Source organism: Phaseolus vulgaris, chromosome 1 (genome assembly GCF_051622355.1).
Source record: "Phaseolus vulgaris cultivar YP4 chromosome 1, ASM5162235v1, whole genome shotgun sequence".
Taxonomy (NCBI): domain Eukaryota; kingdom Viridiplantae; phylum Streptophyta; class Magnoliopsida; order Fabales; family Fabaceae; genus Phaseolus; species Phaseolus vulgaris.
In genome coordinates, this window is record NC_143498.1 from 52,402,100 (window position 1) to 52,428,960 (window position 26,861).

At 30.8% G+C, this 26,861-nt stretch overlaps 4 protein-coding genes and 2 non-coding genes across 13 annotated transcripts; 5 read left to right on the plus strand and 1 right to left on the minus strand.

Annotated features, from left to right (window-relative positions):
• Window positions 1–2,863: 2,863 nt before the first annotated feature.
• LOC137814977 (receptor-like cytoplasmic kinase 176) lies at window positions 2,864–6,778 on the plus strand. Its single transcript, XM_068617963.2, has 6 exons — window positions 2,864–3,535; window positions 4,472–4,797; window positions 5,189–5,324; window positions 5,410–5,552; window positions 5,643–5,766; window positions 6,244–6,778. The coding sequence occupies exons 1-6, from the start codon at window positions 3,478–3,480 to the stop codon at window positions 6,630–6,632; spliced, it is 1,176 nt and encodes a 391-aa protein (XP_068474064.2). The 5' UTR covers window positions 2,864–3,477; the 3' UTR covers window positions 6,633–6,778.
• A 1,722-nt stretch (window positions 6,779–8,500) lies between these two features.
• TRNAK-UUU (transfer RNA lysine (anticodon UUU)) lies at window positions 8,501–8,572 on the plus strand. The gene has a single exon. It is a non-coding gene; the product is annotated as a tRNA-Lys (tRNA).
• Window positions 8,573–8,656: 84 nt separating this feature from the next.
• On the plus strand, window positions 8,657–8,729 carry TRNAF-GAA (transfer RNA phenylalanine (anticodon GAA)). Its single transcript has one exon. It is a non-coding gene; the product is annotated as a tRNA-Phe (tRNA).
• Window positions 8,730–8,792: 63 nt separating this feature from the next.
• LOC137814976 (protein INVOLVED IN DE NOVO 2) lies at window positions 8,793–15,269 on the plus strand. Of its 8 annotated transcripts, none has more exons than XM_068617962.2 (10): window positions 9,002–9,237; window positions 9,429–9,537; window positions 9,848–9,935; window positions 10,252–11,214; window positions 11,428–11,609; window positions 12,419–12,508; window positions 12,603–12,890; window positions 13,258–13,470; window positions 14,529–14,767; window positions 14,984–15,269. In XM_068617962.2, exons 4-9 carry the CDS (start codon window positions 10,299–10,301, stop codon window positions 14,763–14,765), a joined length of 1,926 nt encoding a protein of 641 aa, XP_068474063.1. In that variant the 5' UTR covers window positions 9,002–9,237; window positions 9,429–9,537; window positions 9,848–9,935; window positions 10,252–10,298; the 3' UTR covers window positions 14,766–14,767; window positions 14,984–15,269. The 8 variants fall into 8 exon arrangements, with proteins under 8 accessions (XP_068474059.1, XP_068474057.1, XP_068474058.1 ...); XM_068617960.2 differs by having other exon boundaries at window positions 15,006–15,269; XM_068617961.2 differs by having other exon boundaries at window positions 9,013–9,237; window positions 9,370–9,537.
• Window positions 15,270–17,436: 2,167 nt separating this feature from the next.
• Window positions 17,437–18,393, plus strand: LOC137814980 (ACD11 homolog protein). Its single transcript, XM_068617969.2, has one exon. The coding sequence runs from the start codon at window positions 17,634–17,636 to the stop codon at window positions 18,261–18,263; it is 630 nt and encodes a 209-aa protein (XP_068474070.2). The 5' UTR covers window positions 17,437–17,633; the 3' UTR covers window positions 18,264–18,393.
• Window positions 18,394–22,616: 4,223 nt separating this feature from the next.
• LOC137814979 (expansin-A6) lies at window positions 22,617–24,061 on the minus strand. The gene is made up of 3 exons (XM_068617967.2): window positions 23,836–24,061; window positions 23,424–23,742; window positions 22,617–23,147 (listed from the first exon to the last, which is right to left on the minus strand). The coding sequence occupies exons 1-3, from the start codon at window positions 23,981–23,983 to the stop codon at window positions 22,838–22,840; spliced, it is 777 nt and encodes a 258-aa protein (XP_068474068.1). The 5' UTR covers window positions 23,984–24,061; the 3' UTR covers window positions 22,617–22,837.
• Between the last annotated feature and the right edge of the window lie 2,800 nt (window positions 24,062–26,861).

Below are 26,861 nucleotides of genomic sequence, written 5' to 3' on the forward strand. Positions count from 1 at the left end.
TTTAGAGAAAAAGCAAACAAATATATATTCTTATAACTTATAGCACTAATGGCTCATTAAATATCAATTGTAGAATGTATTGTCGGGATTATATCTTGTTGCAACTTTTATTTTTCTTCCTATTTTCAGCTCCTAGTTACAACATATGTGCAGTATGAGAAGAAGTTTATAAAAAAATAAATTGTTCTTACCAATGAATGTAGAATTTGGGAGAAGAGATGGAAAATATTGACTTTACCTTCAATTTTTTTGAAGTACTTTTTACTTTGTTCATGCATCCTTGACAGTTCATAACACACATAATATATATATATATATATATATATATATATATAATATTAGATTAAATGTAAATAAATTTAGTAAGAAATTAAATAAGAGTTTACAAGAAGGAAACATGTGGAACCTCAGTCTTTAATAACTAGATATTAGAAAATAATATTTCTTTTATTGTCTGGGCTTAAGACGATTGTGCACATTACACACTGATATTTTGACAGTCACACGCTTGATGTGTAAACAGCATGTTGGATTATTTTTTTTACAAGTATTTTTACAAAGAAAATTGTAAACTAAATTTTTTAGGAACTTATTTGAAATTTTTAATATTAATTTCCTCGGACTCTTATTTTTATTTTATACATTACTAATTCTAATTCGTATATATTTTTTCTTAAAGTATTTAAGAAAAAGTTTATTAACTATAACTTACCACTTTTGACCCTTAGTAAAAGAATTGTATAAAAAGCATCTTTGAAAAATAATTATATACAAAGCCAAAAACATAATGAAGGCTGTAAGCCATAAATTAATTAAAATTGATATAGATTACTAAAATCTAGTTAAATAAATTAAACATAGTTAACGTAAAAAAAATATATTTAATTTTAAAATAGTATAATTAAATTCAAGCTGAACTTATATATGTTTATTTATTTTTTATTTGTGAAGTTATTATACGACTCATACTTTATTATGTCCGTGAAAATGTACAAAAGCATTTTATTCATCAAAAGTTCATTATCTCAATTATTTCATCATTGGAGTGTATATGAGTTTATTTTTGTATATTTTTTAAAAATTTAATTATTTTTTCCAATATTTATAATTTAGATGTGATAATTGATACTTAAAATATGTTAAAGCAAACCAAAGTTTACAAATTATAGAACAGAGAAAGAGAATCCTTCAATGCCTCATTTCAGCAATATTTTTCTCATTCCTTATCTTCAACTAGTTGTTCAGGTCACGAGAAGCCAACTTTGAGTAAGTATACATATCAACAAATAGACTCATTCATAAATATAAAAATAAGGAGAAAATTGTCATCCTATAATATTATGGGTTTGACCCAGTTGATCTCTGATAAGCAAAGTGTTTTTTTTTTATAAATATTTTCTTTCTTTCTTTCTTTTCCTAATCTTCATCTCATGCTCTAAATCATGATAACTTGATAAGTCCCATCACCAACCAATACCAATATAATGCAAAGAAGAGTAATTTTCTCATATTTTTTTTTATCTTTTGTCACATCATTTGTTTTATTTTCATCTATTTATCTTACTCTTTATTAAAAAACAATTTAAATTCCCTTGTAATATCCTTTTATATTATAAATGTTGAAATATTTTATATGTTTAATTATTAAATGTAAAATCCTGCTAAATTTATTCTTTATAAGTATTTACAAGATAAAAAATTAAGTAAACTTTTTTATAAACTCAGATGTGCATGAAATTAGTTTTTGATAGAAAGTTACTATCATAAAAGACATTAGAAAGTATGTTGACCCACTGTAGTTTTTGGATGGAAGTTGCAAGACACAGGTTCATGATATGTTTCATTGTATTAAGATTTTAAAAAAAAAAACTATTTTAGGTTGTCAAAGTATAGATTTGTTTGATTGATGAAGTTTTGAGATGTTCATGTAGTTGAGATATTTCTTCACTATTAATATATAAGGGAAACAATGTTTTCGTTTGACTTCAAATCTTTTAAAAATAATGGAAAAGATAAGCTTGGCTACGTGCATTCATTTAATTATTTTAATTAAAAACACAATGTCTTAAACAAAACAAAAACTCTTTCTGTCCTCTCACATTTTAGTTGAAATTAAAAGGCTAGTCAAGGTATTTTTAGCGTACTTTTATGTAATGATAATAAATAAAAATAAAGCAAAACGTGTCTTAGTGTTTATTGAATTGAAATTTGACAAGTAATACCGAATCAAATGGTCTAAACGTGTATTTATTTAAATTAATCCGCATGTTCCGAAACTGGTTAACTTTTTTAATTAGTCCTGAATTATTTTTAACTATTAAGTCTTTAAATTTATACTTATTTTCTAATTAATTTCCTTCCTTCATTTTCTCTAATTATAAAGGAAAAGTGTTATCGGGATTAGAACTATTGAACTCTCTATCGGTCGGTCGTTTGGTCAGCTCTTCCTTCTTTCTCTCGAGTAAACTCTTTTTGCACCTCTTGTTCTTTTACTTTTATGTAAAATTCAGATTCGGATGATACCTGCTAAATACACTATGATATGACATTTAAGACTTTGACTTGTGACACTCAGTGTATTTAGTACTGGATGATCATGTGCTTATTTACATGATTATTATGAACCCTTATTATTAAACTTTATTAAAAATTTAATCTATAATTAATAATATACTGTTTAATATTTAATTTTTGATTAATCGTTATGCTTAAATGTAATGGTCACGATCTGAATTTTGGTTCGATCAGAGAAACCGACCGGTACAAAAAGAAAAACGAGAAAAATTTATGCGGGTCTTGCACAAAATTATTTCCTACTAAAATTTAGATATAAACACAGTAGAACCACAGCTTTTCTAGAAACAAAAGACAAAAGCACTTTTAGTTTCATTTTTATTTTTAATATTCCATTTATTCAGAAATGAGTGGTTCGATTTTGTTCTGGTTAAGATAACATAAAGCAATTACATTTATGTTGTTTTATATGCTATTTATTTTTTTTGTTCATTTCCTGTTATGTTATGAAGTTTTCTAAACAAAAGAAGAGATCTTAATAGCAGTGAGAGGAAGTCAAAGCAGAGGAATAATGAAGCATCTGGGTCTTCCCTTTTTTCCTGCAACTTGCTCCCAACTATAGCCTATGGTGGCGGCCCCGACAACCCTGTTCTGATTAATCCTTCTCGATGGTCCAATAAAGTACAATGAAATTTCCAAGAAAAACAGCCACATCACATACCATAACATAACTTTATTCACACCACAAACTTTCTACATTGCCTTATCAAATTCGTACAAGCTATATCTTTCACGTCCAAACTTTCTTCCTTTCACACGTGCACTTCCTTTTCTTCTCTTCCAACCCTTTCTTTCTCTCTTCCAAATACAAAACTTCAACTTGTAGCAGCTGCTGGTTACACCCAAGAAAAAGATACAAGAGGGTTTCTTTTTCTTTAGTTCTCTCTCTTTCTCTCTCTGTTCATGGGTTGCTGCTTTAGTGCTCCTCTAAAGATCAAAGCCGAGAGTCCTCCACGTAATGGTATCATTCTTTTTCTAGTTTTCCCTCCTTCTTTTTTTACTTTAACATCTTCATTCTGAACTGTGTTGGCTTATGCTGGAGACCATTTGGATTGGAGTCTTCAAAGTTCCAACTTTATGTGGTTTTGTGAATAAAATTTTGCTGCTTGTTTGTGTTCAATGTTTGACTCGTAAAAACCAGAGAAGACTTGCTACAGATGAATAATACGTGATCAGTTTGTGTGCATCCATAGCAAAATTTAAAGACTTTGAATCAATTGGCACAGATTGATCTACCTTAAATAGTAGTCTTAAATTTGAGTTTTTGATGGTCCTACCTGACTCAAATAGAATTGCTTTCTCTAAAAGATACCTGATTTTTAACGAAATTAAATAAAAATCGAAACCATCTGATATCAAATGCAAAAGTTTATTGGTTTGAATGAGGAAATTGGTCTAAACTGTCATTAAACTGGTGTCTCCCATTACCCATAAAAAATACTTAGTTGAGACTTTCTTTTATTTGCAGTGAACTTGGATCCTCTGCACATTTAAAGGAACTAAAGATCCGAAAATTTAATTGTTAAATTCAGTTCAAAATTACAAGTTTGGCATGCAATAAAATAAAGTTAACGGATTTGATTTATGCAGTTCACGATAGAACTCAGCGATCGTGATCTCTCCAACCATTAGAAGTTTAAAGTATAGAAGAAAAACAGACAGAGAATTTGATAATAGAGATTATTCCATTTTTATTTTCTTAAGATGTTCTTGGTATGTAAGATTTTTAGTGCAGTATTACATAAGCTTATTATAATGTCACTCAACTTCTTTTCTTATTCTTAAAAAGTGAAGATTGTGTGCATTAGAGAAGATGAATGTGTCTTTTGAATGAAGCAGAAAATAGATGTTAGTAAAGTGGCTGAAGTGAATCGATGTTCTGTTTTGACATGGACAGGTTTGAATTCAAACGATGGTAGTAAAGAAGAGAATGATCCGAGTGGTTTAAGCGGCAAGGTGTCCTCTTCATCTATGCTTCTAACTCCTCAGAGTGAGGATGAGATATTAGAGGCCACCAATTTGAAGAATTTTACATTCAATGAACTAAGAACTGCTACAAGGAACTTTCGTCCAGATAGTAGGGTAGGTGAAGGGGGGTTTGGTAGTGTGTTTAAAGGGTGGATTGATGAGCACACGCTTGCCCCTACTAAAGCAGGGACAGGAATGGTCATTGCTGTGAAGAGGCTTAACCAAGAAAGCAACCAGGGACACACTGAATGGTTGGTGAGTGTCACTTTCACTTGCCATGGCCTTTTACAATTTAGAACATTGAACAATTGGATGTTTTTAGTGGCATAATTGTCAAGTTTGTTTCAAGACATGTTTATTGTGACCCTTGTTTTTTGTAATGTATGTAGCAAATAATAGTAACATATTCCTTCTAAACATTCTAGGTAAAAAGTTATTAGAAACTATAAAGTTTTTAGTGGAGCTCAATACATCAGAAGTAAGAACAACAATTCGTAATTTTTAATAAATTTCAATCAAGAGTAAAAAGTGTGTCCAGAAAGAGTGTTAGAGATGTGTTCTTAACATTTGTGATAGGATAATAGATGCTTGCTTGTAGTTTAGATATTCATTGTGAATACTGTAACTGATTAGCCTGTATATGTAGACAGAAATCAACTACCTGGGGCAGCTGAGTCATCCTAATCTTGTGAAGCTAATTGGTTACTCCTTGGAGGATGATCACCGGATTTTGGTGTATGAGTTTGTGGCCAAGGGTAGCTTGGATAATCACTTGTTTAGGAGTAAGTTTGTTTGTGAGTTGCTTTGTTTATACGTTAGCACCTTAAGCTCCTCAAAATCTCATATCTACCAATGTTTCTGGATCAGGGGCTTCTTACATTGAACCACTCTCTTGGAACATCCGTATGAAGATTGCTCTTGATGCTGCTAAGGGCCTTGCATTTCTTCACAGTGATGAAGTGGATGTAATATTTAGGGACTTCAAAACTTCTAATATCTTACTTGATTCTGTAAGTGAAATCACATTGATCATACAAGCTTAAGAGATAGGTATTATTAGTTAGCCCTGGCTTTCTAAAATTCCTTTTTGTCAATGACAGAACTATAATGCAAAACTCTCTGATTTTGGGTTGGCAAAAAATGGACCACAAGGTGACAAGAGTCATGTTTCTACAAGGGTGATGGGCACCTTTGGCTACGCTGCTCCTGAGTATATTGCCACAGGTATCTCAAATAATATCACATTTCATTCTTTAATCACACCTTGCATTTAGTGGTTAACATCTAAACCTGAGGATTTTATTCATAAACCTGAAGATTTTAGAAGCTGTTTTTCTTCTCTCCTTGAAATGTTTGTGGAAAATTTGTCCAAACAAACTCATAATAACATAGCATATCTGACCAGTCTCTAACAATATACTAAAATATCAACAGAAGTTCTAAAGTTTAAACCTAAAGGGAACTTGCATGTAGGGATATTATATATTAAGATAAAATTTTAGTCATTTACATGTCTCCTCTTAGCAACCAAAGATTTTAGTGGTTTATGACAAGAACCTTCCATGTGGGTTGAATTTGTTACTGATTTCTAAAGTAAGGTCTCCAACACAGCAATCACTGCATACACAGTCTCACAACAAAGAACCAAAAGATGATCCATAATATGAACCTGACCTTTTTCCAATTGTGTATCTTGTGCAGGGCACCTAACCAAAAGGAGTGACATATACAGTTTTGGAGTTGTTCTTCTCGAACTTATGTCAGGAAAACGTGCACTGGACGACAACAGGCCAAGTGGGGAGCATAATTTAGTTGAATGGGCCAAACCACTTCTGATAAACAAACACAAGATTTCTCAAGTCATGGATGCACGTATAGAAGGCCAATACTCTAAGCGAGAAGCCAAGAGAATAGCTCACCTTGCAATTGAATGCCTATCTACAGAACAAAAAGTTAGACCAAACATAGAAGATGTGGTGAGATCATTGGAACATCTTCAGGATTCCAATCACACACAAATAAATGGTCATAGCTCTACCACCAATTCTACTCCTATTTCTAGTTTGTCTCCTTCTCCTCTTCGTACATAGGAGACCAACTTCATCATTACACATATTTTGCATTGTTTTTAAGTAACATGGAGATGCCACTTTGTGTAGCATGCATGGTTCTTAGTTGTGCAGATTTTGATTCCTTTATCTACCAAAAATGCTATATAACTAGTAGCTTTTGAAAATCATGTCAAAACTTAAAAATGTTACCTCCGAAACATAAACAAAATACGCTATAACACGTTACTAATGATGCATATTTTGACATCCTATTCTACAATTATGCTAGAGCACACACTCTTCTTTTTCTTTTCTATTTTTCTGAGTCTCTTTTTGTCTTCCATTTTCCTTATCAAACACTCTGTAAAAAATTTCCATTTTCCTTGTCTCATCAATTATTGTACTAATGGTGATAACAATCCCTAGACCTATTAATATCATCATAGCAAAAAAATCCCTATAACTATTTTATTTATTTGAAGTGTACACAACTATGCCATATAAGTGTTAATCTTAAAATCTGGCATAACTCTCGTACCCTTTTTTCCCCTTTGTTCATATTATTATACTGATTTATTTTTTGCAATTTAAAATGTTAAGAGTTAATATAATTATGTGTAAAGTGTGATTGTGATGTGTTTGATAAAAGTAGACAAAACCTAGCTCAAAGTTGAAAAGTTAAGTGATAGGTGAAAGTTAAGAATTTTTTTTTCTTCAATTTATTATATCATATCAAAATTATAAATAAAAATAAAGTAAAAATAAAGTGATATTTTTCATTATTTATAAAAGTGGAAAATATTTTAGTGTGCCTAATACCCTAAGTTTTACTTCCCATGGACGTGATTGAATGGTTTCATTTTCAACCAAAGTCTTGAATGATCCACGAGCATCATGATGAGTGCCAATGCCTTCACATTTGGCTCTGGGATCTCAAATTTCTAAATTCAGTCTAGAATGGAACAACCTTGGTGAGGCAAAATGAGAAACAGCATTAAAATAACATCACCTTAACTCATGTTGCAACTTGAAGTAAATAATAGCCAATCCTATTTTAGAACCATTTAAATTAAATTCCACATGAATTCGACCAAACTGGGTCAGAACGTATCTCCTCTACTGACATGGACATGGATGCCCCTTTTGAATGACCTTTGTTGAATTCTTTTGAGACATCAAGCTTCGACATTATTACATGTTGAAGAAGAAAAATCTGCATATGCTTAAAGTTGAACCGCTATGATATAAACAATGTTCTTAAAATGTTCTTTTTAAGTCCTAACAACAACTTAACTTTATGTAATTAATTTAAATACCTACCACGTGACGTGAGACTAGGGCCAATTATCTATGATTGTTTATCTTGATTGTCTGACTTATAATCTGAGTGGGAAAGACATGGCAATTGGGTTCATGGATTCTGAAACCAAAGGAGTTGTTGTTTTCAAATGGCTTTTTAATTTTTTTATGGCATGCCATCAATGCTCTTCAACTTTAATCAAATGTATCTTACGTTGGTTCAGTACTAAAGCGTGGTTGGTATGTTTGGATTTTGGGAATACTAAAGTCACGGTCTCAAAAAATGAGGTGAAAGTGAGATGCAAAAAAAAGTAATCATAACTGATGAATACTTTTTTCTGACACGTAGGTAGGAGGAATATTCCTTAAACTTCACTTTTAACTGTGTTACAAAGCTTGACATGTGAACTACACTTCATTCATACATAGCTATTCACAAACAACACTTATAATGGACACTATTACAATTTTGCCTTTAGATGTTGAGATTGCGTTCGTTTTTAAATCGGAGACTATAAATTACAATAACATGTCTTTCTTCGCCATATCGATTATCAAAAACATATTCACCATATTAATAATTTACAATTTCGTCACTTAACAAACATGCCGTCTTAGCTCAGTGGTAGAGCGCGTGGCTTTTAACCACGTGGTCGTGGGTTCGATCCCCACAGACGGCGAAAAGTAAATTTTTTTGTTTTAATATTTTTTAATATTTATTGAAGTAAATGATAATTTAATTAGTTTCACTAAAATTTTCAATTGCGGGGATAGCTCAGTTGGGAGAGCGTCAGACTGAAGATCTGAAGGTCACGTGTTCGATCCACGTTCACCGCATTGGGTTTTTTTTTTTTTTTTTCAGCGCTTCTTTTATTTATTGGGGATCAAAGTATTCACTGCAAGCCTATTAAATGTTCATTACTTATAAACACACAATCCTTTCCATTAAAAACAATAACCTATATATTTATGATGATTATTATTTTATCTTCTTTAGTACTTTATTTCTTCCAATATACTTATTGAATAATTTAATTGTTTGATAATAAAAATGAATTTATATTTTAATACAATTGATATTTATTTTATTACTCCTTCGGGGGTAAGTTAGCAGAGAAGTATGCTTGTAACTCTGACAACACAACAGAGTTACATAGGCACAAAGCCCTAGTCTCTGGTAGTAATAATAGTGTTGAGTTGAAGGTCAGTTACTCACTCAATGGAATGCAAAACCCCAAAATCAGAATATCCAAATTAGGATTTTTGTCGAACCATTACTTCGTCTTCCCTGTAGTGACTTAGATCGTACAGATCCATTTTCAAGGAACTTCCAATTTTTTTTCAGGTTAATCCAGTTTCCTTTCATGCATGTGCTCCTCGCTGTTTTTTTTTACTCCTTTCACTGTTATCCATGTTCTATGTAATGTTTTGATTTTGCTGAATTTTTTGTGGGAATTGTTTCATTTCTTTCTTCCAGAGTTCTGTGTAATGTTTGCATTTAAAGCTGCTGTCTTGAACTGCATTTTTTTTGCTCAGTGCGGGACTTCGTGGTAGAGTGAAAAGAGGGGGAAAACATGATCAGGGCTTAACGATTTTTTGTGGAGCTGAAGGCGTCGATTTTTAAAGGAGCTTCCGTTTCTGAGAGGTTAAATTCTGTCTCCATTTCTACCCAATTCGTCAAAAATTTCCTTTTGTTATGCATCTGTTCTTCAACGGTTTTTGTTTCACTGTTATCGGTGCATATTTGATTTCACTTAATTTTTAGTGGGAAATATAATTATTTTTCTTCGGAGTTCTATGCAGTATTTTGATTAAAATCTGTTTTGAACTACCTTGGAGTTTGGTAAAATTTTGACTGGCGGGACCTCGTGTTCAGGAAGGGAAAATGGAGTCAGGGTCTTGTCAATAAAGGAGTAGTGGAGTTTTTGATTTATCGGCTGTTTTTAATTTTTCAGTGAATAGTGTGTGGTTTGCTGATTGCTTCATGCATGGCTAAGAAATTGGAACTATCTGTGTATACGGATGCTGCCGAGTATATTTATTGTAAGACCCTTTTTGAGTGTGAAAAAAGTTATTTCAGGTTGTTAATTTGAATGATTGTGTTTGTCACGCTTCTGCGTTTTCATTACATTGTCTGTATTTAAACTATCTGCGTCAGTGTGCAGTTCCAGTTTCACATTGAAGGAAGCTTATAGTCTCTTATTTTTCCAGTAATGAAGGATTTGTCAGATGAAGTGATTGTAGTAAAAATTCTGTTCTAGTTTAGTGTTTTTCCCCGACACTGAATCCGATATTTAATGGAATTTGTAGGCATTTCAATAGAACAACAGTCCGTTCTAATACTACATTTGTCTTTCAGGAGGTGGAATAATACTAATAATAATAATACGCCTTGGAGGAACTGTAATGGCTCAAAGCAGCTCTGATGAGGATACTGATATTAGTGAATCTGAAATTAGTGAGTACGAAGATAAATCCTATGAAGAACTTAAAAGTGGAAGTCAGAATTTGAAAACACCGGATGAGACTTTCACTTGTCCGTACTGCCCTAAAAAGAGAAAACGGGATTATTTGTACAAGGAGCTCCTTCAACATGCTTCTGGGGTGGGTCAGAGTAGCTCACAAAAGAGGAAAGCTAGAGACAAGGCTAATCATTTGGCTTTAGTGAAATATTTAGAAAATGATCTCATGAATGTAGATGTTCCATCAAATAATTCAAAACCGGTAGATGAAAGTGATTCTTCTGTTAATTCTAATGATCAGTTTGTGTGGCCTTGGGTTGGAATTGTAGTTAATATTCCTACTAGACGGACAGAAGATGGACGCTGTGTTGGAGAGAGCGGTTCCAGGCTGAGGGATGAGTACAGGATCAGGGGTTTCAACCCAGTTCGAGTCAATCCTTTGTGGAATTTTCGGGGTCATTCTGGAACTGCTCTTGTAGAATTCAATAAAAACTGGCCAGGCTTAGATAATGCAATGGCATTTGAAAGAGCGTATGAATTAGATCATCATGGGAAAAAAGATTGGTTTTCTAATTGTGGGCAGAAGTCTGGTCTTTATGGATGGGTTGCCCGAGCCGATGACTACAACATGAACAACATCTATGGAGAATATCTGCGGAAGATGGGTGATGTCAAAACCATATCTGAGCTTATGGAAGAAGAAGCTCGAAGGCAAGATAAACTTGTCTCCAATTTGAATAACATTATTCAGGTCAAGAACAACCACATAAAAGAGATTAAAGTGAGATACGATGAAACTACTGACAAAATGAACCTTGCTATGATGGAAAAAGATAAACTCAGTCAAGCTTATAATGAAGGTATCTATTCTTATTGGGCCTCAGGACCAAATTAGCTACAAATGCATATTACTTGAGTCACTGTAGGGGTTGACATCACAGGATTTTGCATTGCGAAATTAATTTTTTAAGAATATTGTACTGGAATTCTATTTCATATTTTAAAATGTTGTCTATTATTTTCAAATGGTGCTTATGTGTTGTAACAACTTTTTTTTGGCATGATTCCTTCAGAGATACAGAAAATGTGGTCAAGTGCCAGGGATCACTGCCACAAGATTTTTACTGATCACGAAAAGCTTAAAATGCAACTGGAATCTCAGAAAAATGAGCTTGAATTACGGAAAATTCAATTAGAAAAACGTGAGGCACATAATGAAAGTGAAAGAAAAAAGTTGGCAGAAGAAATCGAGGAGGTAGTGTTTTTCTTATTTTGCTGCATCTCCTAGTGTACTGTGGTTGAAATTCCTGTTAAATTAAGATTGGGGAAATAATATTATTATTTTAGGTTGATTGATTATTATGGTTGAGTTTTAGGTATTTCAATGCTCTAAAGGAAGGTGTTAGCTACCACGATTAATCTTTTTTCCAATTTTTACTTATTGAGTTTGATGATAGTGATGATTGGTTATTTTCATTTAAATTTGTGGATCAAAATTTGTGATAATTCTGGAAATATGATGAAACTGGTTTTGATTTGGTGTGTATATGCTATTGGAGGCTGTGAATTGAAAATAAATTTATGTTTCTATTGATGGTGTATTTTCCTATAAAGTAAACTGTTTAACTATTCAATCCTTGGTGGCACAGTATGTAATTTGTCTGTCTGATTTTGATCTGGGAAGGGAAGTGATCCTGTGCCATATTTTGTCATAGGAGATACTATAGATCAGATGGCACTGATATCTGAAAGTAATTGTGAAGTATTAATTTAAATTATGACCTCGATTGAGCTATCATTTGCCGAAAGCCATGCATTTAATGAGATGTAATTTGGGAAGTGAGAGGGAATGGGAGTGATCAATCTTGAGTTGTATGCCAAAGAATTTCATGTCATTGGTTTTCTGTTTACGGCCATTAAGGTGTTTGCCTAAGGACTATATCAATAATTCTTTTTATATAATCGGTTATTGCTGTATCTTTCAAATCATTTAAAATAAAGAAGTGCTTAATAAGCTTGTGGAAGGCTTTGTTTAACACTGCCGACATTTATTGCTTTTTGCAGAATGCAACAAAAAATAGTTCTCTTCAGATGGCTACTCTTGAGCAAAAGAAATCAGACGAAAATGTTATGAAACTGGCTGAAGATCAAAAGGTGTGTGGTGCCACTTTTTAGCTTTTTTAACGTCGATAAATGTCCTTGTCAGCACCAGAATGACTTAGTATAATGCTATTTATACTTTATACAGAGGCAAAAAGAGCAACTCCATGCTAAAATCATTCAGCTTCAGAAACAACTTGATATGAAACAAGAGCTGGAGTTGGAGATTCAGCAATTAAAAGGATCTTTAAGTGTATTGAAGCACATGGAAGATGACGAAGATGTTGAAATTCTGAAGAAAGTAGATAATTTACAAAAGGATTTAAGAGACAAGGAACAATCACTTGAAGACATTGAATCACTTAATCAAACACTAATAATTAAAGAGCGTAAGAGTAATGATGAGCTGCAGGATGCCCGACAAGCATTGGTTGATGTAAGTCTGCATCTTTCAAATATATCTTCCTACTAATTCTTCAAATTAATTTGCAAGGGCATCTCACTGAGGTTCAGTCCAGTGTCACTATGCTTTTACTTGGCTTATGGACTGGTAGTGTTTTTTATGGTGATCTTGCTCGCCTATTTGAAATGTTATGTGTTGAAGCGCACACGGACTTACAGATTTATATCTTTTTTTATTAAGCATTCCAATTTTTTCTTTTATTTGGTTAAGTGTGGTGTTAGTTTTTATGATTCATACCAAGGTAGCAGAGTGACTTTAGTAAAATTAATGTTCAAAATTAATTTGCAAAGTGTTCAGTATTTCTTTCAAGATGGTAATGTTTTTTTTTTCTCACTTGCAGGGAGTTAAAGAGTTACCATCTCATGGAAATGTTCGTTTAAAGAGAATGGGGGAACTTGACAGTAGACCATTCCTTGAAGCAATGAAAAAAAAGTACAATGAAGAGGATGCTGAAGAGAGAGCTTCAGAACTGTGCTCGTTGTGGGAAGAGTATCTAAAGGACCCAGATTGGCATCCATTCAAAGTTATCATGGATGCTAATGGGAAAGAAAAGGTATTTCTTTATTAAACATATTTATAGATCTCCTGAAATTATCCTGAAGCCCATGTGCTTCGTTGCATGGCTCTCTTAATCACACTTGGTTCACTATGTTATTTATCTTTATTGTGTTGTGGAAGAATACAATTAATGTTTTGATAGTTTCCGTACTCTGCATTAGAAATATTTGTCTTTCTGAACCTGTAATACTTTCACAGATTAACCTGTAAAATGAACAAAAAAAAACAGATTGGTATAAACTTTATGTTATGATCTTTTATCTATTATGTATTATTATAAACTTTACGTAACTTTCAACTTTTAAATAAAACTTTTCTCTCCCCTCTCCCACGGAAATCCTACTCCCAAATACACCCTTAGGTTTGGTGTTTAGCGGAATAGAGGAATGCTTCTGCTGATTAGAAGAGTCGTATGTGGTTATTGATTAATTGGAGAAAAATGTCTTGACCACTAAGAATGTTTAAGTTTTAAATAACCTTTTAAGACTGGCCACACTGATAATGGAAAGCTTCAGTAATGTAAATTGTCGAAACCTGTTGAAAGTAAAGCCTAGCCTAGCCTAGCCTAACTCATTTCAACACCCCAATTACATTTTCTCTTTATGAATTTGTAAACCTGGAAAGCTTGAACAGCCTAATAAAGCACTCTGTGTTATGTTCAAATATGAATACGAGTAAGTTGGTTGTACTCTCGTGATATGTCTTTATTACTATTGTACAAGGGGATGAGATATTTGTAGAACATACGTATATACTGAGCTCATAAGGTTTGGTGTTGGGAAGGATGACATTAATTTGAGAGAATAAGAGCTAATAAGGATGTCCCCCCATAGCCAAATAATGAGTGTTTTGGTAGCATTTGTTTTAACCATGAAGAGTACATCTTTCAATTTTCCTCCAAAGCTTTATGAAAAATATCATTCTTATTTAACAATTTGATAAATACAGATGCTTTTAATTCATTTTAACCTAAAATTATATTAAAAAATTCTTTGAATTTGTAAGCTGAACATTTTCATTTTGTCATTTGGCATCGTGGATTTATTATTTCAGGAAATTATTAAGAATGACGATGAAAAGCTGAACGGGTTGAAAGAAGAGCTGGGTGAAGGTGCATATAAAGCAGTGGTGGAGGCATTGTCAGAAATAAATGAACATAATCCTAGTGGCCGGTACTTAACCTCGGTATTATGGAACTATAAACAAGGAAGGAGAGCTACTCTTAAAGAAGGAATACAATTTCTGTTGAATCATTGGAAAGTTCTTAAACGCAAGAGGGGAATGATGTGAAGGTTTGTATATAACTGTATTAGGTTACTGCATGTCTTTTTAACTGTATCTATAGTCAGATTGCAGAAAAAAAATAATTTTAAAAGCTATTGGTATGTTGCTTGGTTACTTATAAGTAAAAGTACCTATGGACCTAGGTTAATTTTCACAAAAAAATAGTAGTTAACAACATCCTCTTCTGTTTTTATACTGTTATTGTTCAAATTATTGTGATGTAGCTAAGGATTGTATTTCCGAAAGGTTGATGTTGGCTTCGGGAAGAGAATTATGCATAGCAGCCTGGTAGCATGCATGCGTCCATGTTGGGAGAGCAACAAACCTAGCAGATGTGTATTGTAGGCTAAGTTATCTGTGATAATGCCAAACTCTGTAATTTCAGTTTGGCACTTTAATTATGTGTTGCCGGAAGCAAACTACATTCATAATGGCACACTCTGCAATCTTGTGTGGGAGAAGACATAAGTTAAACTTCATGACTATATATCATTTCACTTTTAATCTTAATTTTATGAGTAATTCACATTCTGGTGCAAATATATTTTACTGTCTCTTCACCATGATCCAGCTAATTGTTAGTTATTAAAAGTAATATTTTTCCCTAATTATTTACGTTTGATGGTGGCTTGTAGATGTGTTTTTCATTCTAAGCTTAATCATTTTGGCTTCAAGTTCTTTCTTTATACTCTGAAAGAAAAGGCCAAAATTAGTACATATATTATTGTAAAATATTTTATTATAAACTAGGAAGCATAATTAACACCTACCTTAAATTCTTCACATTTCTTTGGTAAATGCTCAAAATTACTAACTAGTTCTTCATGCTCTAAATCAAGAGAGGTTGATTGCCTCCTGACCTAAAAAGACAATGAATATAATATTATTTTCATAATTAGAAATCATATATACAATCTCACATACATAAGATTATACTTTAAAAAAATTCATTCATAATTTTAAAATAAACTAACAAAAGAATTTATATTTTCAATTATTATGTAGTTTTTTTTGTTAAATGTAATTAATAAAAAACATTATTTTTATTGTTCTCATTAAAAATGTGTTGGATCATCATACTCCTTGTTCACTTCCACATCATTATTATGACTAAGGGATTGTTTCTTTCAAACACGTCCTTGTAATGAAAACAATAAAAGTCTCTTCATTTTATATCAACTGCAAACATTTTTTTAATAGCAGATAAATAGAGAGGATGCCATAACAAACAGGTCAGACAGTTAAGGTAATGAAAAAAATCGATAGAAAAATATATAAAAAAATCAGTACTTAAAAAAATTAATAAATATTTAATTATAAATATTCAAATTTTTCAGGAATGTCAAACTTAAATAAACCTAGTATTTAAAAAACCTATTTTATAAAAAAAAGTGAAACAGTCTTTTAGATTTTTCTAAATATCACGTTTGAAAGGGAGTGATTTTTCTTATGAAAAAAATTTCAACAAAGAATCTTAATATTTTGAACGAGATAATAGATTTTTATTTTATTATTTTTATATACAATCAAATCTTCTTGATTCAGTCTAATAATATTAAATGGTTTAAGAATTATTTTAAAAAATAATATTTTTATGTAATATTTTTTAAAATTTTAATATGTTTTCATAAGTATTGTCATTACAGTAAATTAAAAGAACCAGTTGTGTGTGAGAGACTATGCATGTCAACTTCTTTCATTCTCTTATAATTGTTATTATTTTCTATCATTCTAAAGAGTAAGTAGATTAGTTAAATTGTGATTTATAATCATATAAATAATGACTCATTAAAAAACAATTTTCTTTAGTCATTTAATGGTACCAGCTACAACAAACCATTAAAATATAATTTATTTTTATTTTTATTTTAATAATTACAATTTATTATATCATTTTTAATAGTTTTAAATTTTAATTGTATATTGTCAATTGTATGGAGATCACATCTACTATAGATGAGAATATTTCATTGTATATAAATGGGTGCAAATCTCATTCCATGAGCCAGTTTTTATGGGATTGAGTTAGGCTTAAAGTCCACTTTGTAATGGTATCAGAGTCTGATTGGCAGTCTCGGCGTTTTATGAGGTTGAGTTAGGCTTAAAGTTCACTTCGTAATATGGTATCAGAGTTATTTAAAGCCTATCATAACTAATGTTGTTGGACTTATTATGTCACTTGCTATCGGACCGTTATTGGACCACCCATAATGTTATCCCACGCACGAGTTGTTATGTTCAGCGTGATGGGTGTGTGTTAGAAATTCCACATCGACTAGAGATTAAAGTATTTTCATTGTATATAAGTGGTGCAAACCTCAACCCCATGAGTTGGTTTTATGGGGTTGAGTTAAGCTTAAAGTCCAACTCATAGTATGAATGCAAACATTTTAAGTTTTATTTTTAAATTATAATTCAATGCAAACATCTTTAATCTCTATTAAAAAAATTATAATTTGTATCTCTTCTTATTATTTGATTTAGTTGTTATCTCTTCTTATCATTTGATTTAGTTATTATCTCTTCTTATAATTTGATTTAGTTGTTTTCTTATGTTTTTACTACTTCTTTTTTTTATAAAAAATATAAATATAATAATGATAATGTGTTGCCGGTAGTTTATAATAAAGAATTTTCTAAAATTATATTTTGATTGTATACCTAAACTAGCAGCTGTGTAGGTATTTTCTTTCAGAAGTTTGAGGGAATTTTGAAGCTGTGGCAGGCCGCATTTGTAGCCAATCTTCACCGACCGCCTAAACAGGCGCTTTTTGGCTTTTACCATTGCGAATTCCAATTTCAATTCCTTTTTGACGTTTCAATAATAACACATTCAGATTGAAGAATCGAGAAATCTGTAGAAGGAAGAATAGGATGCCCGAGATGGAAGAGGGCGAGGATATAGAGCAACCTCTAACGGCCATAGCAGAGGCGTTTGAGGAATTGTCTAAGTGGAGGAAGAAGGAGGTGCACCACATTCGTCTCGACACGTTCTGCGAAGCCGCCTCTCTGGTCTCCGTTCTCTTCCGGTGTCTAGGCCTGGCTTTTAAATTCGCCGAATTGGAATACATGGCGAAGCTACAAGGTCTCGTGGAAGCATCAAAGACATGTCCGACGCTAGAGGATATCCTCGTGCTTGATGTTGCCAGTGATACCGTTAAAACATCTGGAAGCTGTTCACGTAATCTGCGTAGGGTTCGGCAGGGTCTGGATCTTGTGAGAGCTATATTCGAACAGCTTCTATCCAGCGACGATACTTCTCTGAAAGAAGTCGCTTCAACGGCTTATGGACAGGTTTGTGCTCCCTATCACACCTGGGCGGTTCGAACAGCCGTGTACGCAGGGATGTATACACTTCCAAGCAGAGAACAACTTTTGATGAAGCTGAATGAAACAGAGCAATCCGCAGAGAAGAAGATGAAAAGGTACATTGCTGCCTCACATCCCATTATAGAATACATTGATAAACTCTATCTTTCTCGAAACATCACGTTGGATTGGTGAGTTTAGTTTATCAAAAGGAAAAAGAAAGACAAAATATAATAAGTTATAAGTTAAATGGCATTTGTGTTTGTGTTTGGCTCACTTGTATATACACACATGATGATGATGATGATGTAATTATGTTAGTTTTACTCAGCTTTTTGTCCTTTAGTGAGAAGATTAATTTATTCCAGTTTTAAAATGAATGTCTATAGGATTTTTAATAGTTTCAAATTTAGATACACTTTTAATAATTCTAATTCTAAAGATGTGTAAGTAAACTCTCAGAATTAATGTTAACATGTATTTTGGATAGTTTTAAAATTATATGTACAGTTTCTGGAATTATCGCACTTTTAAGTTCTAAAATTAAATTATTAAAAGTGTATATAAAAAATAGTTCAATTAAAATTGCATGTAAAAATTAGTTTTGATATTGTGCATACCATTTTAGAATAGCTAAAAATGTATATAAATATTAATTTTGAATTTATACATTTGTATATAACTTTAGAACTATTGGAAATGTATATAAATATTAGTTCTAAAATTGTATATGTAAACTTCATACAATTTTATCAAGATAATTTAAATTTTATAATAAAAAATTATTAATATTTTAATAGTAATTTTGAAAAACTTTGAAAATAAAGAAGTGGTCATCATAATTCAAAAAAATTATAAAAAAAAACTTAAAAACAAAATATTTTGCGATATCGGATTTAAATATAGGATTTGTTTAGATACCTATAACAGTTGTTCTAAGAGATACCTTTGATTAAAGGTTCAACGAATATGATTTTTTAGAATATTTATTTAAAAAAAACAAATATCATGTGAAAATAAATAAATTATTTTAGTTCAAAAAAGGGTATGTATTTTCATTCATAATAGAAAATCACGAATTACCTGAACAGTGAAAAAAAGTATTTATATTTTAATTTTATATTTATGTAATTTATGTTTATTAGAGTATAAAAAAGTGTGAATGCCTAATATTGTTTATGAATGATACAATCAGCAAAAACAGTGTAAACTATACCAATTTTTCAAAAAAAAAGTATTGTATTGAATATAATATATAAGATAATACAAATTGTGTGCATTTTTTTTTTCATAGTTTACGTTCGTGTTTTAAATTTACATATCGAATAGTGAAATTTAGTATATAGTGTCGGATTCAATTTGTGCTTTCAAATTAAAACATCGAATTGTGTAAACTGATATATAAATGATGGAATTGTTCTATTAAATATTATGATTGGTGGCTGAAAGGGAGTTATATAAGTGGAAGGGAAAGGAGGTATGAGGTATGAGGTGTAACTGAAATTATTTAAAAATGTGAAGTTATACTTTATTTAGGGCTATTTAAATTTTTAAAAAAAAATTGACTTTTCACAATTTATATGGAGGTGCATGAGAATGTATGGTGTCTTTACTAGTGACGGCTCTGTTTTTGTTTGCTTTTTTTTCATTTTTTTGGAAGTCACAAAACCCAAAAAAATATAGTAAGATCCAAAAAATAGAGTACAAAACTAAAAATAAAATTATCTTCGCATTGGGGAAATTGAATACAACGAATCTTCTCATCAACTCTCTCATACAAATGATGAAACTGCTCTTTAATGAAAGTGTTGCAACTGAATGTGAGGTAAGTATGGAGTGTGAAGGTAAGGTTATTTAAAAATGTGAAGTCACGTTTCATTTAGGGCTATTTAATTTTTTTTAAAAGGTTTATTTTCTTGTCAATCCTATGCTACACGATCAAATGATGAAATTACTATTTCAAACTCTGTCGTTAGAGAAGAATAATAGAGTTGTGACCGAAAAAGATGTGTTTTGTATAAAGGTGAAGGCAGGAATTATTGTAAAATTATATAAAATAAGAAAAAAAACTGTTTGATTATTAGGTTGCTTTTAATTTAGAAATATCTTTTGAAAAAAAATTGCCCCTTATTACCTTATATATCAAAATGAAAAATGATGACAACAAAATGATATTTTTTAATAAATAGTTATTACTTTAAAAGAACTATTGTATACTGAATCCCTTTTTCTACTATCATTAATTATCAAACAACATTTTCTTTTTAAATTAAACTCCATTTAGTTTATCATTTTCATATGTTTATTTATAACTTGAATTCAATACTTTTAAAAAGATTAATTATTAAAATAGCAGTATACCATAATACACATTATTTATCATAAACCTTAAATTAAATTCTAATTTAATAGAATTTTTTCTAAATTGTAATTATAATATATTTTATTTATTATTATTATTTTGTTCATGTAAAATAAAACATTTTTTATAAACTTGAAATACTACTTCTAATAAATTAAAATCTATTTTTATAATACAATTTTAAGTTAGTTATTCATTATATCATTTTTAGTTTTTTTTTACTTGTTACTATATTTCTCATACTTAATTATACTTATTTGTTAATTAAAAGAATGATTGAAAAATATATAATATCTTTAAATTTAAAAATTATAAGTAAAATAAGTACATTGTGAGAAAATTATAATAAAAAGTATTTAAAAAATCTAATAACAATAAACAAAAACAAAAAACTCATGGAGAGTGAACCCTAAAAAAACATTGGTGCTATATATATACTTGTAACTTCGACAGGCAACTCTGTTAGGGTGCAGCTCTTCTGCTGAAGTCTAATCGGGGCTGTGATTATAAAGAGAGAGGCTTGAGAAGGAAAACCCTAATTTCATTGTTGAAGAAGGTGCCGCCATCTCCTTTGGTTCAAAGGTTTCGGCTTTGGTATCTCATCTTAAAATTGAATTGGGTTTTTCCTTCAATGACAGTTTTCCTAATTTACACTTGATATGAGCCTTGTTCTTTTGTAATTTTTAATTTTTTGTACTTTTATATTCAATCTTGTAACTTTTTTGCAGAGTTTTTGTTCTGCGCGTCATTTTGTTTTCTTGTTGTCTCGTCTCTCTCTTTTGCTTAATGGCTTAAGGAACTGTTCTTAGGGAGGAGTTAGTGTGTTTCTTCTGGGCATCGGCACACAATCGTAGAGATGGTATCACAATATTAAACGTAATTCCTTCATCAAACATTGAACTTTATTTTATAAGAAACTGTGGTACATGTCTTTTACTCCAATCTGGTTTCTTGTGAGCATGCTCTTCTGAAAATACCAGATCTTATATAGTTTTTTCTAATGTGTTTGAACTAGCTAGTTGTGTAAGAGAAATGTTTGAAAATATGCCAATGATAATATCTAATTTTCAAGATTGAGGTTAAGCCTAAATATTTCAATTAAGTTGATTATTGTCACTGTGTATTAGAAACTAAACTAAGTCTTGGTACAAGTCTGATAATAAAAGAAAATCTTATTTTGAAATCTTTATATGAACTAGGAAAAAAGGGAATGAAGTGCACAGTGAATGGGTGCAACTTATGAATTGCTTTGGAAGAGATTCAAACTAGATATAGCTTTTAACCTTCTAGTTATCGTATATTAGTATTCTATTAGATTACTATACCTAATATGCTACTTGAGTGCCTCTGCCCAGGTTTCTGTTGTTTTATAGAGTTGCTACTTCACCTGTAGATTTGAAAGATTATTTAGTATTGGAAAGATGTTAGTCTGAATCTCGAAAAAAGATAGAAGATTAGGTTATGTTGTGGAAAATTGGCTAACTACATATCTTGAATTAGCATTTGTGTGGTGTTTAAAGGTATTTTACATTGTATTATTGGGCAGAGGAGGGTAGTTCTAATAACACTGTTTCTAGTTTAGCCATTTTTTTTAAGAAAACCCTGATTCCCATCATATTCTTAGACTGAGATGAAGTTGTTGAGGGAGATCATAGTTATAGAAGACTGTGGAGGAGGGCATAATACTCTCTGGGCTTGCGAGATAGACGAACTCTGTTTCAATTGTCAAATTCTTTCTTTCAACCGCATATAGTAATAATAAAGTCTATTTTAATTTTTTTAAATATCTCTAAATAAAATATAACTTCGTATTTTTAAGTAACATTAGTGTGAGAGGATAATTGTATTTTGAACGTGTTTAATAAGATTGATAAGAAAAATGTTATATCAAGTGTTTCCTATTTTTTTGAGTCTTGTATATCATTTTTCACCCTCGCTAACTTTTATTTCTGGATTTTGTAGTTTTAAAAAACAAATAAAAAATATAAACAAACAAAATCGCAATCGCCAATCTTCTTTCAAAGACTTCAATGAGCATCCTCTAAAAGTTTGAGCCCCAGTCATAACCCATCAGTGGGCTTTCCATTATTGGATCCAAAATCTTCTTACTAAATCTGGAATGAATTCTCATGTTCACCCCTCTTATTTAAAAATAAAAAGATATTTTTATTGTGTCATATAATGAATTTGGATATTAATACTGAGTATAAATAAATATGATAATAATAATACAAAAAGGTATAAGTAAATCCCAAAATCATAAATATGCAATAAGTAAACCTTCACTACCATTTCTCCTTATCCACATTCCAAGGATAATTGTAGTGTAGTGTAAATAAGCAACCAAAAAGAAAAATGGTAAAACAAAACATAAAGGATCCAAACACGGTATAATATGTAGGAAGAACTAGATTCTGAAATTCTTGCCCAAGAAGGTTTGGCCGAATTGCCAATTAGATGGGACAATGTTCCAAGAGGTGGAGCTGCGTCGGTCACTGCCTGTCACCCTGAAGGAGAGTGACTGACCAACCAGAACCGTGTTTGACTGCCAGTTCTGCCCCCAGTTGCGGCTCATGCTCATCCACCCGCTCCTCGACCCTTTCAAGCTCGCCCTCACGATATCCCCTGCACCTCCCACGTTGGTGATCAAGATCAAGTTGAAGTAACGGAATCCGTTCATCGTGAACCTCATCCCTCCTTCTTTCCTGCAACCCACCCTGCATCCCACCACACCCAATCATTCACACAATGCACATATTATTTATTCATTCTTTCATACATTAATATAATTCCAACCATTTAACCATAATTCATTCTAGACATGTATAATTAACTCAAATTACTGTTTCTCTTTAATATTCACGTGAGCGTGTTGTGGGGTTTTATTCCCATAATTGTTACTATTTTCTACCATTTTAAGGAGTAGAGTACATTAGTTAAACTCTGTTTTATGATTCCAGGAAAGAAGCAAACGAGGTTGTTGGAAGTAGTACCGGCGGTAAGAGACAGGGACGATGCCGGCACGATATTGTGCGATTTTAAGGAACATGGGCATGGCGAGGTCGAAGTGCGGTCTGGGAGGGTTGCACCAGCCGCCATTGTCGCTGGGGAGAGCGTAGTTAGGAGGGCAGAAGTTTGTGGCGGTGACGAAGATTGAAGGGTTACCGGGAAGACACCATTTTGGGTCATGGGTGCATTTAATTTGGAAACACGCTCCACAACTGAAGCCATTGTTGAACAGAGCAGTGCTGAGTGCCGCAGTATTGACACCATACCCTTGGGAGTATAGGTTCCCATACCCACATGCCCCTCCTACAAAACATCACATCTTATATTTTATTTTTCTCACTGTTATATCTATAACACTCTTCATGCTGTTAGAGTATATGTAGATGATTTACGTACCCATAGTGCCTGAGGCGTCGCTGCCACCGTAGAAAGTGGCATGAGCGGTTTGCCATGGGCCACCGGAAAAGGCGCCGGGAATTTTTGCTTGGGAGGGAGTGAGAAAGGGCAAGAGGGAGACAATGGCAAAGATGTTCAGCATCGGCATTGTATTTTTACTGGTGCAATGAAAGTGTTGAGTAGGGTTTTGTTTTGGTGATGAGGAAATGGAGGAAGGGTTGGCATGTATTTATTATGGAGGGAGAGTGGCTAAAGCTTCAATCTTATTATAGAGAGCCACCAAGAGATTTTTAGTTTCATCTTATTACATCATATTAAAAAAACTTTAAAATTAAATCAACTTTATAAAACCAGTTCTAAAAATTAAGTTTACACCTTGAAGTATATACTATAAAGTATACGTATATTTAATGGACGTGAAATCTAATATAAAAGCAATGATGTCAATAGGTGAAAGAAAAGGAGAATGTGTTTACAAGATGATAATACTATGTTGTTTTTTATGCATGTTTCATGGTGATTGTTAATATATTAAGTTGCATTCATATGATGCAAGAAAAAGCGTGGAAGGGTTGGTGTTACAATGAATGAGAGAAAGGAATTTGAATGAGCAGAAGGCTGACATAAAATCCCTTTGCTTCATTTGGAAGTTGTGCTATGAAGCAACCATTTCTGTGTTCAGAATTTGGAAACCACACGCAGTTTTACATTTGCAGTGAATAGTGCAGTATATATTGTTTTAAGCTGCCACATAGAATTGATTTTGAATTATCAGATATGTTATATGTGCTTATATGCATTTAAATCGTATATTTATATTCAGATGTGTGTTTTATAATAAAAACTAAATTTCTAAATTTATACAAACATGTCATACATTATTAAAAAATAAAATAAAATAAAATAAAACAAAAAGGGAAGATTGTTAGACTACTGATTTATAGTTAGTAATCAACTATTTAAAAATATGTTTTCAGTTACCGAATGTCTCATTTAAAGAAATTGTTAATTTAATTATAATTGAGAATTGTAATTGGTTTTTTTTTTTTACAGAACTTATATTGAAATTCCTATCAAATTTAATATGACCTATGTATATTTATATAAAAGTTTACGATAAATATTAACATAAGTTATTTGTTAGTTCTATTTTAGGATGATCCATAATTAATGATGTCAAATAATCATGCACTTTACGTAATTTTGATCGGAATATTCATATTCAATAAACATAATAAGTATGTATAGGAAAATCTAACTTTTCAAATAAGATACGGATACGAATATAAAAAATAATTTTAATTAATTTTACACCTAATGCAAAAGAAATAAAAAAATCATAAACGTATAATAGGTGAATATAAAAGGAATATAAAAAGTGTTAATAAAAAAATTTATAGGTAAAAGTGATTCATATATATCATTTTACATATAGTAAGACTGTGCAACATTTTTTATTAGACATATTTTTCCGTGCGTGAAAAACTTAGACATTAGATAAGATAATTATTATTATTTTTGTTCTACTATGTTACAGGACAAAATATGAATCATTCATGTCTTGGACACACCATTCTTTTATAACACAATTTTTTTTAAATAATTAATTTTAAAATACTAAATTATTTTTGGAAGCTACAACACGTAACTAACTCTTTTTTTTATAAAAGTTGTATCCCTTAAATGTTCCAAATCTATATATTAAATCTATTATGGATAAAAAAAAACTAAGTTATTTTTATTTAAACGTGCTACAAAATTAAAAATAATTAATTATATAATAATTGGAAGCACATATAAAAGATAAAAGACTACTTGAAATGTATAAGTTATATTAATAAATAGATACCCATTTATTGTGTTTTATTTGAAACTCTAAAATTAAGAATGAACTATTATATATTGTATTTATTTAATTTTCTAAGAATTTAAATTAATAGTTTTTAAAAATTTGAAGTTAATTTATATTTAAAATTCAAATAAATTTATTTTTGAATTATATATTAGAATAAAATTGAAAAACTTATAAACTAACTATGTATATCATAACTACTCCATGAGTAACACTTGAGTGACTTGGCATATCACATACTACTCCATAAGTAACACTCGAATGACTTGATTAAGGCATGCATATATATTAGATTTAACAATCATATTTTGAACCAAATCAACAAAATTTGTGATATGATGAACAAAGAGATGATACTAATTAAGGCACTACCTACCTCAGAATCATGGACATTATTTCAGTACTTGATAATTCTTCCCAGTAAAAGTTATGACCTCAACTATGGTCACTTTAAATTAATATGTAAATTAAAACGGTTTGAGTTTAGATGTTTATAACTCAAGGTGTGCTAAAGATTGGAGATTTTGAGAAATGAATATCATTATTGAGATTGGAGATCCAAAATCAAAACTATATTATTAAAAATTATAGATAATTAGATTTTTTTTTTTAAATCTTAAGCTACTATGAACACAATCACCATGTCATTACAATGTTTTAAATAATTTATTCTAATAATTTATGTTCAATTGTTTTCTTTTACATATTTACTTTTATGTATTGTATTTATTTTAAATATTTTTTTACTATATTTTATTTATTTTACTATAAGAAAATCATTAAATAAAAAATTAAGATCAGAGATAAAAGATAATTAATAACTATATTAATTAAGTTAGATATTATTTTATAAACTTAAAAATTTATTGATATTTAAAGTAGTTTATATTATTAATAAAAAAAATTATAAATTAATATCTAACTAATTTTCTTAATAATAGAAATTTCTTTAAATATCAATAATATTTTAACTTTTAAAATAATATCTAGCTTAACTAGTGTAATAAATTATTATTTTTTTATTTAATAATTTTTTAGTGTTTAGTATTTATTATCTTTAACTTTGAATACATTGTCAAAAATTTTTACGTTGTTTTTTCCTAAATAATTATTTTTAAGATATTTATAAACATTTGATTGGTAAAAAATTAATCACATGCCATAACAAAAGATT

Bases quoted from the DNA above. Each gene is read 5' to 3' on its own strand.
- LOC137814977 (XM_068617963.2), top strand. From the start codon at position 3,478: ATGGGTTGCTGCTTTAGTGCTCCTCTAAAGATCAAAGCCGAGAGTCCT. The intron at 5,325-5,409 runs GTAAGTTTGTTT...TTTCTGGATCAG, and splicing joins GGATAATCACTTGTTTAGGA to GGGCTTCTTACATTGAACCA. The intron at 5,767-6,243 runs GTATCTCAAATA...TATCTTGTGCAG, and splicing joins TCCTGAGTATATTGCCACAG to GGCACCTAACCAAAAGGAGT.
- LOC137814976 (XM_068617958.2), top strand. From the start codon at position 10,299: ATGGCTCAAAGCAGCTCTGATGAGGATACTGATATTAGTGAATCTGAA. The intron at 11,610-12,418 runs GTAGTGTTTTTC...TGCTTTTTGCAG, and splicing joins TGGCAGAAGAAATCGAGGAG to AATGCAACAAAAAATAGTTC. The intron at 12,891-13,257 runs GTAAGTCTGCAT...TCTCACTTGCAG, and splicing joins CCCGACAAGCATTGGTTGAT to GGAGTTAAAGAGTTACCATC.
- LOC137814980 (XM_068617969.2), top strand. From the start codon at position 17,634: ATGCCCGAGATGGAAGAGGGCGAGGATATAGAGCAACCTCTAACGGCC.
- LOC137814979 (XM_068617967.2), bottom strand. From the start codon at position 23,983: ATGCCGATGCTGAACATCTTTGCCATTGTCTCCCTCTTGCCCTTTCTC. The intron at 23,743-23,835 runs GTACGTAAATCA...GATGTTTTGTAG, and splicing joins CGACGCCTCAGGCACTATGG to GAGGGGCATGTGGGTATGGG. The intron at 23,148-23,423 runs GTACTACTTCCA...GGTGGGATGCAG, and splicing joins GTCCCTGTCTCTTACCGCCG to GGTGGGTTGCAGGAAAGAAG.